Here is a 15,190-nt window from a genome sequence, read left to right on the forward strand (position 1 = left end):
TGGCACAAGTATACATATGAAACAAACCTGCACGTTATGTACATGTACCCAAGAACTTAAAGTATAATAATATATAAAAAAAATATAAAATAAAATGAAAAAACCATTCTTACCTTGCAGGCCATACACCTGCAGCCTGGATTTGGCTCATGGGTTGTAGTTTACCAACCCCTAATCTAGACCCCTTTGATATTATGACACATTTTTATCATTTTCTTTTAGGCACAGATGATCTCTGAATGAATGCTTATAGAGAACCATATGTATATGCTTAAAGATTTCTCTAATAAATATGGCTGCTGCAACTTTAGTTAATTCTGCAAACTCAATTTAAAAGTGATGACCTACAGATCTGGCATTGCCAGATGTTTCAGAAGCTTTATGACAATTTTGTGAATATTTAAGATACCAACGACTAAATTCAGTTCAAGTATCAACACTACATTGTTAAAGCAATGAAGCGGTCTTGTAAGGGTTGAAAAGGAGCTGAATGCAGAGCACAGTGACATGTGGCTGGTGCTATACTGACTGATGGCTGCTGAGCTAGAGTGGGGGAATTTTAGGTCACTTGCAGCCTGTAACTGAATTTCTTGATTTGGATTTTAGGGTTTTCTATTTAAAAAAAAATTCTTGTGACCAGTCTTCTATACTAGCCGCCTTTGAAATCAGGTAGTAATTAGCTGAATTTAATGATAAAATGAAGACCTTGAGAAATAATATTTGTTATTTAAAGTACATGAAAATGGGTGGTCAGTACTGCTTAGCTTTCCTCCAAAATGGCTGAATGTGTATCACAGCAACAGAAATGCTGTAGCTAACAAACGACTTAAGTTCTTGAGTGATCTGTCTTCTCCTTAGCTGCTCTGCTGGCCTATCAGAGAAGACTGTGCCTTGGTGAAACTTGTTGTCCCTTACAGTTTCCACTTTTCTTTCAGCAATGTCAAGGTTTCATACTCAAGGCAAAAGTTTACAGTCCAAAGTCAGAGATTTACCTTCAGTTTGAATTTCAAGTGTAGAAGTGTTCATATCTGGGTATATGAAGCTGACTGAGCTGATAATTTTGGAGAAATGGTGAAGTTCAGTGGAATGCTCCCAAGGACTTCAACACCACCAGTGGCTTCTCCATGTAGCAATTACATAGTTAGATATTTTAACAAGTATTTCCTTATTTTTTGTTATTATTATTTTTTGAGACAGGGTCTCACTCTGTTGCCCAGGCTGGCTGGAGTGCAACAGTTAAAGGACAGTATTGAAAATTTCCAGTCAGCTGAGTCAAGATGACATGATTCCTTTTTTTTTTTTTCTTTCCATTTTGCAGCTCCTTCCATAAAGGGGTCATAACTACGTTAAATCAAATTTTAGTCTTTTTTTTTTTTTTTTTTTTTGAGATGGAGTCTTGCTCCGTTGCCTAGGCAAGAGTTTAGTGGTGTGATCTCGGCTCACTGCAAGCTCCACTTCCCGGGTTCACGCCATTCTTCTGCCTCAGCCTTCCAAGTAGCTGGGACTACAGGCGCCTGCCACCAGGCCCTGCTAATTTTTTGCAGTTTTAGTAGAGACAGGTTTTCACCATGTTAGCCAGGATGGTCTTGATCTCCTGACCTCGTGATCCGCCCACCTCGGCCTCCCAAAGTGCTGGGATTACAGGCATGAGCCACTACGCCTGGCCCATTATTTTTAAGTAGTTAGAACCTAGTGAATAAGCTATAATTGTAGACACTGAAAAACAAGACAAAGTGATCAGACTAATTATAGCACTGATAGGATGCAAAATGGAAGACAGGTAGATCTGCAAACAGCCACACAGGTGGAAATTCCAATTATATATAGGTTCTCTTTGAAATGTCAGTTTTACATAAATACGTATCCAGCAGCACATCATAAACCACAGGGCCAAAGCAATTTCTTATCACGTAAACATGGAGTTCGTAGCCAAAACTCAAATTTAGCAACAAATAATTGTTTTCATAGGACTCATAAGATAACTTTAAATTGTTAGATGCTTTTAGGGCATTGGCTAATTCAGAACTGGCTGGTATTACAACAGAACTTAATTTTTGCAGGCATTTAAAGATTTTCATGCATTATGTACCTGAAGTTTTTGTCTCTTAATTTTCTTTAAACCACACGTCTTATCCTTATTATAAGAAAAACCTTCTTAGAGTAAGGGAAGCCCAAATTAACTGTCCTGAAATTTTGCATTATATTTAAACCGTATGATTTACTTCTGTCAAACTAAATACTACTATTTGGGTTCTCATTTGTAGATTATTTAAAAACAAATTTTTTTTCCTGTTAATTATCAATGCATTTCCTATCCCAAGGATTAAAAAGATCACTTCAGGTGGTGGGGATGTTTCATGAAACACCACGGTGGGGAGTAGATAGTGGGCAGGCAGAGTGACCAATCAGCTTAACCTCCTTTCACCTAGCTGTTCTTTAAAAAAACAAAAATCAAAGTCAAATTGCTTTCAGTTTTTCAGAGTGAAAATGGAGGCACAAGAAGGATATTCAGATGTGGAAGCAAATTGCTTCTTTTACATCCTCATAAAGTATTTTCTTTTTTCTTTTTTTTTTTTTTTTTTTTGAGACGGAGTCTCGCTCTGTCACCCAGACTGGAGTTCAGTGGTGTGATCTCAGCTTACTGTACCCTCCGCCTCCTGGGTTCAAGGAATTCTCCTGCCTCAGCCTCCCGAGTAGCTGGGACCACAGGCATGCGCCACTACGCCCGGCTAATTTTTGTATTTTTAGTAGAGACGGGGTTTCACTATGTTGGCCAGGGTGGTCTCGAACTCCTGACCTCAAGTGATCTGCCAGCCTTGGCCTCCCACAGTGCTGGGATTACAGGCATGAGCCACCATGCCCAGCCTCACAAAGTATTTTCTAAAATATAATTTGCTGTAGGGTTCACAGATGAGCACTGTTCACATTAGGTGATATGCAAACAAATCATTATTGGCTCAGCAGGAAACAGACTTTTTGTACACTCTAGTTAACATGAAGTTTTCCAATAAAACAAATGACAGTGGGAGGGGGTAGTGAGGAATCCAACCCTGTAATGTATACCTAGAATCCGAATAGGAAAAAATAAAGCTATTGAAATAAAGATAATTTAGTAATATCCTATAAGTCACCAGTGATTTCCATAAAATGCTGCACAGACACAAAGTCTTGAGTGTGTTACTTAGTTGTTGAAAAGAGAGCCTTGTGTGAGGCACAGCTGATTTGGAACATTAAAGAGCCTGGCTTCCCTTTCTGCTTTCCATTCTCCCAATAGAAACAAGGGTCTTCAACGAATTGGCCAGTCTTACAGGTCACCTCGGGGTGTAGATGACTCTCCACTATGGTGCTGGGCAATTTTATTGAACAGGTGGCCACTGGTGGTGATGGCTAAACCACTCATTAAACAAATTGCTCTAAATGGCCTCAGTATCAAGGTGTGCTCTCTGTACCCTTCATCTGACTTTAATTCTGCAGAACCTCAGTCTTACCATGTTTAACAGCATTGCCATGTAGGACATGCCTTTATCCTACACTGTATATATATTCTTTATGCAGAAGTATATCTAACTGAAAAGTATAAAAATATAATGGTGGAAAACAAATGAATTTAAAAATGTATGATGGCTGATAGCCCAGGTAACTGCAGGTGAAATGTAGCCAGAAGTCAGAATCTCGGGGCAAAATCAAGTACAGTCTTACGGACTGTGCCTTCAAATGGTTTAGTTTTATACCCCCTTAAGGCAGAACAAAAGTTCTCTTAATGTTTTGGCAAGTGTTTTTCTTCCTGGAGATCATAAAAGCAGGTGGAAGAATCAGTCTAATGGTCTAGTGGTTTGTTGGGCATGCTAAGGGAAGGATGTCAACTTGACCATCTTTGGATACTTGGTTAAAAACTAAGGCTAGTAGGTGAAGAAAAACAACAGAATAGTTTTTGGTTTTAAATTTGTACAAAGGCTACTTACTGAATACTGGAAAAAATGACAAAAAGTGTTTTACCATCTTTGCATAAGAAGAAAAGATTTTCCTTTTGAAACTAGCTTAGGATTTAATCTTGAGTCATGTCATCATGTGGTAAAAACAATCTGGATTTTACAATAATTTATAAAAAGCAAAAAAAGTCATAAAAATGCTAAATGATGCAGAGCTACAGATATGATGATACATGAGCAGAGGGGTCAAATCAGATTTTTACTGCAGGCAGGTGTTATGTTTGTCAAAAGTGATGCAATTTGTTATATATTCAAATGCAAATTAGAACTAGCTGCCTTATGATGAGATTTCACTGTCATTTCTTATCACCCTAATTTTTGTGGGTTCTGTAGGTTTCAAGTAACAGAAACTTACATCTATTTCCTTCAGAAAATTAAGGAGCAGATATTTTAATATGCTTTATGTAAATAGGATTCTGATCATTTTAGCTTTAGTTAACGCAACACACTTCCCTGGGCACAACCATGACCTCTCTTTGAGAACTGGAAAATACTGCATAATTTAAAAAATCGGTGTGTAATGACATTCCCTGACAACTTCAACTAAGTTATGTGAGGAGGATGAACTATGGGTAGTCTAGACCACCAGTCCTATTTGTCTAGCCATAGAAACGGTGACAACTTAAAGATCTGCAAAGATCAGAGCAGAGCTGGCTGAAGGCACAACATTCTATACATGTCCTCATGGAGCTTCAGAAAGGTTATAAGATGACCCACTCATTCTGGTTGGCTGTGGCCATAGGCAGACACCATAAATCCTGGGATGTGGTTAAGTATTGAACCGGGGGCAGGTCTGAGCTTGCTTATGATCCTCTGACTAGCCCTGGAACAGACAGTGAAGAACTACACAGAATCCCACAGCTAGCTCACTCTCTCTTCTCTCTCTCTCTTTTTTTCTTACCTTTGAGAACCATCCATGAGATTAATACAATATTAATCAAATATGACAAAGCTGAGTGCTGGCTCACAGCTAACTATCTGGATATGGGGTTTTGTTGGCCCTTAGCTGACTGTTTGCATTATTTAATCAAATATTAAGAAAAGTATAATTCACATGCAACCCTTGGCAAAAAGAAAAAAAAGATTAATTTCTTATAACCAGCACAAACTGTTAACCTGTTAAAGAAAAGCCCAATTGTTTCTGCATTTGAAGCATACACACACATCATCTCTGTTTCTTTATAAACTGGAGCATGAAAGGAGGAGGGGACAAATGAGATAATGCCATGAGCTAAACACCCAGCAGGCCTCACTTCTTATTCTGTTTATGGAGTGGGTGGCAGCATTAGTCAGAAAGTCACTCCTCTGCTATGATGGTCATGACATATTTGAACTTGTAGATCTTTAAGGATTTCCTTATTTATTCTGCCAGGTCTATGGTAGGTGCTTGTTTTCTTGGTGGAATGATTCATCAGTGCTTCCTGAGAGGCTCAAACAGGATCACTGGCCAGATTCCAAAGATAAACTGTTTGGGGACAAATTAGGACAAAATGAGAAAAGACAAAATTGTTCCATGTTATTCCTTAAAAAACTATGAGAAAGAATCCATGGGGCTGTGACTATACATAGGTTTGCTAGTGATTGTCCTGGTATTAGTAGCCTAAGCACAGTTTCACAGTTTATTCCTTCTAGTCTTGGACCAGATATCAGAGAGTATTTTTATTGAGTTTACTTAAATTTATTAAGCTTTGACTGTCAAACATGGAGCTGGACATATAAATTATCTCTGATCTTTAAAACAACTCTGCAATGTAGTTATTAGCAGCTCAATTTTATTGTTGAAGAAACTAAGGCTTAAAGAGATTTGTCCAAGAACATGCAGTAGTAAATGAAAGATTCAATGCCTTTGGTTCCAAAGCCTGTGTTTGTTCCACTACCTTTGCAAACTCCCCTTTCCTCTTCCACCTCCATCCTATACTCCCAGTACCAAACCCCCAACACACACACAGGACCTAAGAGGTGGACTTACCTTCACTTTTGGCCTATATCTCAGGTAAAGTGTTCTTGTATACAAACTGAAAGAAAAGTGGGAGGGGGAAAGCTTTTCAGATTCGTTTTAAATTCATACAAACTGGTGTACTGACAAACTTAACCATAGTGCTTCTGCATGTACAAGGCAAGAAAAAAAAAAGACATGAGTATATGCTTCATTTGCTCAGCAACCGGTTTTTTTTGAGCACCTACTCAAAATACTCAGTAAACCATGCTGTAAATGGATGTACTGTAATCTAGGCTTTGATGTTCCATTTTATACAGCACAAGCAGAGTACATTTAGCATAATTCTTAAGGGCCATAGGACTTTCAAAATAGAAAATGAGCACTGACTTCAACTTAAGGTCATCAGCTACATTAGCTCCAAACAAGAGAGTCACAACATGTCCTTTGAAGCTTTGAAGCCAGGCATTGATTTCTCCTCTCTAGTTATAAAAATCCTAGATAGTATCTTCTTCCAATAGAAGGCTGTTTCATCTACATTAAAAGTCTGTTGTTTAGTGTAACCACTTTCATCAATAATCTTAGCTAGATCTTCTGGATAACTTGCTGCAGCTTCACCTTGCACTTTTATGTTACGGAGATGGCTTCTTTCCTTAAGCCTCATGAACCAATCTCTGCTAGCTTCAAACTTTTCTTCTGCAGCTTCCTTACTTCTCTCAGCCTTCACAGAATTGAAGTGAGTTGGGGCCTTGATCTGGAGTAGGCCTTGGCTTAAGGCAGTGTTGTGGTTGGTCTGATCTTTTATCCAGACTACCAGAAATTTCTACACATCAGAAATAAGGCTGTGTCAGTTTCTCATTATTTATGTGTTCTCTGGAGTAGCACTTTTAATTTCTTTCAAAAACTTTTCCTTTGCCTTCACAACTTGGGTAACTCTTTGGCACAAGATGCCTACCTTTTGGCCTATCTCAGCTTTCAACATACGTTCCTCACTAAGCTTAATCATTTCTAGCTTTTGATTTAAAGTGAGAGATGTGTAACTCTTCCTTTCACTTGAACACTTAGAGGCCACTGTAGGGTTATTAATTGGCCTATTTTAAACTTTGTTTTCTCTTAGGGAATAGGGAGACTGGAGAAGGAAAGAGACTGGGGAGTGGCTAATTGGTGGAGCAGTCGAAACATACAACATTTATTAAGTTCACTGTCTTATATGTGCATGGTTTGTGGTGCCTCAAAACAATTACAATAGTAACATCAAAGATCACTAATCACAGGCCAGGCACAATGGCTCACACTTGTAATCCCAGCATTTTGGGAGGCCAAGGTGGGATTATCACTTGAGGTCAGGAGTTTGAGACCAGCCTGACCAACATAGTGAAAGCCTATCTCTACTAAAAGCGCAAAAATTAGCCAGGCGTGGTGGCGCATGCCTGTAATCCCAGCTACTTGGGAGGCTGAGGCAGGAGAATCACTTGAACCCAGGAGGCAGAGGTTGCAGTGAGCCAAGATCACGCCACTGCACTCCAGCCTGGGTGACAGGAGTGAAAAAAAAAAAAAAAAAAAAAAAAAAAAAATCACTGATCACAGATCACCATAACAGATATAATAATAATAATAAAATTTGAAATATTGTCAGTATTACAGAAATAAGACAGAAACATGAAGTGAGCACATGCTGCTGGAAAAATGTCACCTATAAACTTGCTTAATGCAGGGCTGCCAGAAACTTTCAACTTGTAAAAAATACAATACCTGAAAAGTACAACAACAAAAAAGTTATGCATGTTTTGTTTATTTTGAAATCAAGAAGTGTGATGTTTCAGGTCTGCTCTTTTTCAAGATTGATCTGGCTACCTGTGGCCTTTTGTGGTTCCATATGAATGTTAGAATTATTTTTTCTATTTCTGTAAAAAATGTCTTTGGAATTCTAAATAAGATTGCATTGGATCTGTAGATGGCTTTGGGTAGTATGAACATTTTAACAACTTTGTCTTTTAATCCATGAACACAGGATGTCTTTTCATTTGTTTGTGTCTTGCTTGCTTACTTTTATGAATGTTTTGACCTAGTTAGAGGTCTGTTCTATTTCTTCACAACTCAGTCTTGGTAGGTTCTACGTTTCTAGGATATTGTCCACTTCTTCTAAGTCATCCAATTTGTTGGCATATAATTGTGTGATTCTTCTTATCTCTGTGGCAGCACTGTAATGTCTCTTTTATTTCTGATTTTATTTATTTGAGTCTTCTGTCTCTTTTTTTTTGTTAGTCTAGCTAAGATTTGTCAATTCTGGTGATCTTTCAGTACCCCAACTCTTAGTTTCATAGATTTTTAAAAATTTTTCTATTTTGTTTATTTCTGCTCCATGTTATTTCTTTCCTTCTGCCAAATTTGGGCTTAATTTGTTCTTCTTTTCCTAGTTCTTTGAGGTGTAAAGTTTCATTGAGATCTCTTTTCCTTTTAAATGTGGCATTAAACTTCTCTTAGTACTGCTTTCGCTGCATCCCATAAGTTTTGGTATGTTGTATTTTTGTTTTCATTTGTCTCAAGGTATTTTCTAATTTTTTGATTTCTTCTTTGACCCAATGTTTGTCCAAGAGTATACTATTTAATTTTCATGTTTGTGAATTTTCTAGTGTTTAAAAAGTATTTACATCATCCTATTTTAAACAATAAAGAAAAAAAACCAAACTCTAGTACAAGGCTAAAAAAGTCTCTATTTCCTACCTGAAAAGGATGTGAAGATAGGAACCAAGGCCAGTTAAAATATGCCACCATGCATGAAATTGTGTGGTAATACCTATGATAGGTGGTACCTTCTTTCGAAAGTTCCTGTGTGGAGAGAGGGAGAAAATCACCACGTTAAATTTTTAAAATATCTAGCAACTAACGCTGATAGTCTTAGAGCATTTTGAAATATCATTCTCAAAACAGCAGTTATTTAATTGCCTTAAGCTTCCTGTAGTCTGCCACATTGTTATCCAAAGTACATTCTGAGGAACAGTATTCAACAATGATAATTTATGGTCAATTCGTGTCATCTAAACCCTTAGACACTTTTCTCTCTTATATCTTTTTGAAGCAAATCTCAGATACTATATCATTTTATTTCTAAATATTTTTGTATGTATTTCTCAAATATGAAAACCTCCCTAAAACACAACCACATTTTCACACCTAAAAATAATAATACTCCCTTAATATCATAAAAGTTTCAGTTACTGATCATCGAAGTTCCAAATTTCTCATACTTCATTTTTTTAAATAGTTGGTTTGTTTGAATCAGAATCCAAAAAAGGCCAACACATTGTATCTGGTTGATATATCTAAGTCTCTTAATCTATATGTTCCTCCTCTCTCTTTTTTCCTACCTTTGCAATTTTTTTTTTTTTTTTTGAGATGGAGTCTCGCTCTGTCACCCAAGCTGGAGTCTCCTGCCTCAGCCTCCCAAGTAGCTGGGATTACAGGCACACGTCACCAAGCCCAGCTAATTTTTATATTTTTAGTAGAGACAGGGTTTCACCATGTTGGCCAGGCTGGTCTTGAACTCCTGACCTCAAGTGATTCACCCCCTCAGCCTCCCAAAGTGCTGAGATTACAGGCATGAGCCACCGCGCCTGGCTGTGCCTCTGCAATTTATCTGTTGAAGAGACCAGGTCATTCATTCTGTAGATTTCTCACAGTCTGAATTTTGTTGATTGCCTTCCTGTAGTACTGTTTAGTACCTTCCTCTGTTCTGTTTATGCAAAATTGTTAGTTCACAGGATTTGGAGTTGGAATGACCCACCTGTTTAACCTATTCAGCATGCTCATTTCATGGAAAAGAGGCCAGAAAGACAGTGTCTTAATGAGAGACTAGAATCCAGAGACACCTAAGTCTAAGATTCAAACTCCTGGCAATATATGATTGCTGAAAAGATGGTAAAAAAACACTTGCTTTTTTAGAAAATAACATTAAGCATATGAAAGTATATATTTATATACATGTTTCTCATATGCTTATTACAAATCAGTCTTCTTTATTCACTGAAGCAGATCAGGCAGGTTTCAAAGGAATAGTCAACATTTGATTAACTATATAGTTCTGTGATGCCCACACACACAAAACCTAAACCCTACAGAGGTTATGAAAAAGTCTCAGGTCCAAAATTTTAGGTAATTTAAACAGGCATTCCAATAATCTAACTTTATTATACTGTACATATCTTTTAAATGTCAACAATAGTAAAAATTCATTTCAGGGCACTATTATTTCTATATGTTTATAAAATTCTCTACTTAATAAAATCTTTCCAAAAATATTTCTGAAGAAATGAAAATATATCTTACCTCAGTGAATCACAAAATATGTTATCTATATTCCAAAATAAAAATCCCAATAAAAATATACCCAATGATGTATAACCCAGTCCTCTAAGCCATGGATAAACCCTGTGGGGGGAAAAAAGAAAAGCAAAATAAAATTTTCTCAAGTCATGTCATGATCAGAAATTGAAGCCATCACTTTCTTCCTTTTTTATAAGGGCTGGGATCTCACTATGTTGCCCAGGCTGGAGTGCAGTGGCTATTCACAGGTGTGATCATTGTACATTCCAGCCTCAAATTCCTGCGCTCAAGGGGATCCTCTCATCTCAGTCTCCCAAACAGCTGGGAATATAGACATGTGCTACCTTGCCTGGCAAGAAGACATCACTTTCATTAGAAGGAAAAGTTTTTGTTGATAGTAAAAGCAGACCTATCAAATTTTCTAATAATTTGCCTACTATATGTAGCCATTAAAAGGTGCCAAGAAATAAGCCACGAAGACTTTAATAAATGTATTGGGAAGGTAATCTGAAAGTGCCTGATAACTTTTTTGGTCCCATGGAAGAGGCAGGGGGATAGTGGATTAGCTATCAATGTAGGTTGAGTCATATACTCCATGTAAGGCAATGTAGTTACACACACACACACACACACACACACACACACACACATATTCACTCATTAAATCACTTAATAATGTATATGGAGTACTGTGTACCAGACATTGTTCTAAGCATTTGGGAAGGTAATGATCAATAGGTAAAGTTTTTGTTCTCAAAGAATTTACAGTATAGCTGGGGGAGGTAAACAATCAAATACATAATTATAATTGCTTTGAAGAAAAATAAGGCCTGATAAGGAGAGAGTGATATGGGGGTATTGTGGACGGGTGTGCATGCACACACATACCATACACAAAATGTTCAAATAATCCCTGTGAGGCGGGTATTATTTTTACTTCAACAATGAGGAAATTGAAGCTTGGTGAGGTACTGAAAATAGTATCAGCTTACCTATGTTTTATAGCTTCAGTGAGGTATAACTGACTTACATTAAAACTATTAAATATATTTAAAGTGTCTCTCTGATCAGTACATCTGTATATACCCATGAAACCACCACCACAATCAAGATATCCACCACCTCCAAAAGTTCAATTTGCATTTTTTTTTTTTTTTTTTTTTTTTGAGACGGAGTCTTGCTCTGTTGCCAGGGCTGGAGTGCAGTGGCCGGATCTCAGCTCACTGCAAGCTCCGCCTCCCGGGTTTATGCCATTCTCCCGCCTCAGCCTCCCAAGTAGCTGGGACTACGGGCGCCCACCACTTCGCCTGGCTAGTTTTTTGTATTTTTTTAGTAGAGACGGGGTTTCACCGTGTTAGCCAGGATGGTCTCGATTTCCTGACCTCGTGATCCGCCCGTCTCGGCCTCCCAATGCGATTTTTAGAATGCTATATAAATGGAATCATACCATCTATACCCCTGATTGTATAGCTTCTTTCATCTGACATAATTCTTTGAGATTCATCTATGTTATTATGTTATCAATACTTCATTTCCTTTTACTGCTGAGTAGGTACTCCACTGTATGGTCACAGTACAATTTGTTTCTCTGTCCAAATGCGGGTTTCCAGTTTTTGACTATTACAAATAAAGCAGCTATGAACATTCACAAATAACACTTTATATAGACATATGTTTTCATTTTTCTTGGGTAAATAGCTAGGAGAAGAATGGCTGGATTGTATGGCAGGTGAATATTTAATTTTTCAAGATAACTGCTACACTGTTTTCCTAAGTGGCTGTACCATTTTACATTCCCACCAGGCATGTATAAGTGTTCCAAATGTTCCACATCTTCATGAGCACTTGGTTTGAAGTCAGTCTTTTTCACTTTAGCTGTTTTAGTAGGTGTGTAGTGGTATCTCATTGTGGTTTTAATTTGCATTTCCCTAATGACTAATGTTTTTGAACATCTTTCATGTAGTTATTTACTATCCATACATCTTCTTTGATACATTGTTGTTTGCCTTATTATTCAGTTGTAAGAATTCTTTCTTTATTTTACATGTAGGTCCTTTGTTGGATGTATATTTTGCAAGTAGTTTCTCCAAGTCTGTGGCTTGCCTTTTGTTTTCTGAATACTATATTCTGAAGAACAAAAGTTTGAAATTTTGATGAAGTTCAGTTTGTCAATTTTTTGTCTATAGTTTGTGCTTTTTATTAATAAATCTTTGCCGAACCAAAAATACCTCCTATATTTTCTTTTAGAAGTTCTATAATCTTAGTTTTTACATTTAGAGATATAATTTACATTTAATAGAATTCACTTGTATTAAATTTTTATATTGGTGTGAGGTTGAAGTTCATTTTCTTTGTCCTAAGTATATTCATTTGTCCCAGCAAAATTTGTTGAAAAGATTATCTTTTCTCCACTGAATTACCTTGACATATTTTTGAAAATCAGGTCAGTATGGGTGTGTGGGTCTATTTTTGGATGTTCTATTGATTTATATTTCATTATTACCACCAATACAACATTGTCTTAGTAGCAGCACAGAGTAAGTCAAGTCATGCAAGTCCTCTAACTTTGTTCCTTTTCAAAAACTGTTTTGGCTATTCACAATCTTTTGTATACCCATGTTAATGTCAGAATCAGTTTCTCCATTTTTACCAAAAAGCCTGCAGAACCTACAAATCAGGATTGGAGAACTGGCATCTTAACAATATTAATTTTTCTGATCCATTAAATGGTATATCTGACTATTTGTCTAGCTCTTCAATTTCTCTCAACAAAAAAACTGTACTGTGTAGTTTTCAATGTACAGCTCTTGCATATTTTGTTAAATTTAATCCTTAAACATTTAATGTATTTTGATGTTATTGTAAATTATACTTTACAAAATTTTGTTAATAGTTCACTGCTAGAACAGAGAAATATGATTTTGAATCACTGACTAGAATCTTGTGCCTCTGCTAAATTTCACTTATTGCTTCTAACAGCTTTTTTTTTTTTTTTTTTGAGATGGAGTCTTGCTCTGTCACCAGGCTGGAGTGCAGTGGGTCAATCTTGGCTCACTACAACCTCCACCTCCCAGGTTCAGGCGATTCTCCTGCCTCAGCCTCCCAAGTAGCTGGGACTACAGGCGTGTGCCACCATGCCCAGCTAATTTTTGTAGTTTTAGTAGAGACGGGGTTTCACCATGTTGGCCAGGATGGTCTCGATCTCTTGACCTCGTGATCCGCCCACCTCAGCCTCCTAAAGTGCTGGGATTACAGGCGTGAGCCACTGCGCCCGGCCCTCTAACAGCTTTTTTTGTACATGTCCTGTGATATTTTCTATACATGATCATGTCATTTGCAAGTAAAATGTTGGGTAGGATTTCCACCAGTATAATGTTGAATAGAAGTAATTATAATATATATCCTAGTTTTATTCTTGATTTTTAAAGGGATTAAAAAAATACATGTCATGGCTAGGTGTTTTATATGCTATAGAATTATAGGTTAAGAAAGTTCCCTTCTATTACTAGTTTGTAAAGGGTTTTGTTTTGTTTTTGAACATAAATAGGTGTTGAATTTTACAGAATGCTTTAGTCTAAATCTTGGTATGTAATTTTCCTTTTAATTTTTAATTTTAATTTTCTAAAGACTGGTCTGCCTTTGTCCTTTATTTTTTAAATATGGTGAATGGCAATAATACATTTTTCAATTTTGTTTTACTTAACTGTGTATTGGCATATAAGTGAATGTAAAAGGTAATTAGTTTAAAAACGATCAGGAAAGCACAAACCTGGCAATGTATGGAAAAGGCATTGTTACCACTGTTTGATGAAGGTTCTCAAGAGAAGATGAGCTTAAAAGAGTCACAGTCTGGCTTCAATTTTTCAGAGTTTATCATAGCCCCCATTTGGGGAGGGCAAGAATGAGTCCTAAGAAACATAAGCCTCAACACAGTGAAAGCTTCTGGCAGTGTGGGCCAGGTACTGAAATATGACAGGAATATGATCAGTGGGGGTAGGGTGCTATCTGTTTTCTGCTTCTAAACTTACTTACCATGGCCAATCTTCAGCTCTCAGGGGCAATTCAAAGCAAAACTCTTCTGTGGGGTAAAATGAATGTCTTTGGTTATCCAGGTAGCAGGGCGGGAAGGGGAGAGCAAGAACATCAGTACATGGTCCATGAAAGGCTAAGGGGACTTACTACCCATATAGTATCAGGTGCAAGAGTATAGAATACAGAAGGCACTCAATATATGTCTCTCTCTATCTTTCTCTATCACACTGCTTTATTCTGGACTGCCTGCCTGTCTAGCATACAGCTGTCATCTGAGAAATCCCTTTCCATCACCTGCACCTTAGGAACTGTCTTCACCTCTCTCTTTCCTTGGATCTCCTGTCTTGTATCCCATGCACTCCTCCTTTTTGTAGTACTCTCATTTTGGTGAAGCACATCTTTCAGTAGGTTCTTGAGCAGTATTTAATGGGATGTAAGTTTTTTTGAGATCTTGGAATGTATGAAAATATATTTTTCTCTGTATTTTACTGATAGTTTGGCTGCCTGTAGAATTCTAGCTTAGAAATAATTTTCCTTTAGAAATTTGAAGGCATTGGTCTCCTAGTTCCAATGTTGCTTTGGCAAGCCCAAAGCCATTTTGATTCCTGATCCTTTGTATATATTCCTGCCTCTCAACTTATATACTTTCTGGAATCCTTCCTTGTTCTGGAACTCTGAAACTGCCATAGGTCTATTTCTATCCATTGTGCTGGGTATCCAGTGAGCTCTTTCAGTCTAATAACTCATGCCTATCAATTATATAATGTTTTCTTGAATTATTTTGGTAATTGCTTCTCTTCCATTTTCTCTGTTCTCTGCCTCTGTCTCCTTTTTGATGTTGGTTCTTCTATTCTGGCTCAACATTATTCAGTAATATTTCTATTGAATCTATTCTATCTGCCATTTCTTT

At 37.1% G+C, this 15,190-nt stretch overlaps 1 protein-coding gene across 2 annotated transcripts in view; it reads right to left on the reverse strand.

Annotated features, from left to right (window-relative positions):
* Nucleotides 1-3,925: 3,925 nt before the first annotated feature.
* ACER3 (alkaline ceramidase 3) overlaps nucleotides 3,926-15,190 on the reverse strand; it is a 73,142-nt gene continuing 61,877 nt past the window's right edge. For both annotated transcript variants that reach the window (XM_011989743.1, XM_011989742.1), the window contains 4 exons: nucleotides 10,252-10,353; nucleotides 8,650-8,754; nucleotides 5,959-6,004; nucleotides 3,926-5,454 (listed from right to left, as the gene is read on the reverse strand). In XM_011989743.1, the coding sequence (XP_011845133.1) occupies nucleotides 5,401-5,454; nucleotides 5,959-6,004; nucleotides 8,650-8,754; nucleotides 10,252-10,353 (307 nt within the window). In that variant the 3' untranslated portion in view covers nucleotides 3,926-5,400. The remainder of the gene's footprint in view (nucleotides 5,455-5,958; nucleotides 6,005-8,649; nucleotides 8,755-10,251; nucleotides 10,354-15,190) is intronic.

The sequence above is a fragment of the Mandrillus leucophaeus genome, unplaced genomic scaffold (assembly GCF_000951045.1).
Source record: "Mandrillus leucophaeus isolate KB7577 unplaced genomic scaffold, Mleu.le_1.0 Scaffold360, whole genome shotgun sequence".
Classification (NCBI taxonomy): Eukaryota; Metazoa; Chordata; class Mammalia; order Primates; family Cercopithecidae; genus Mandrillus; species Mandrillus leucophaeus.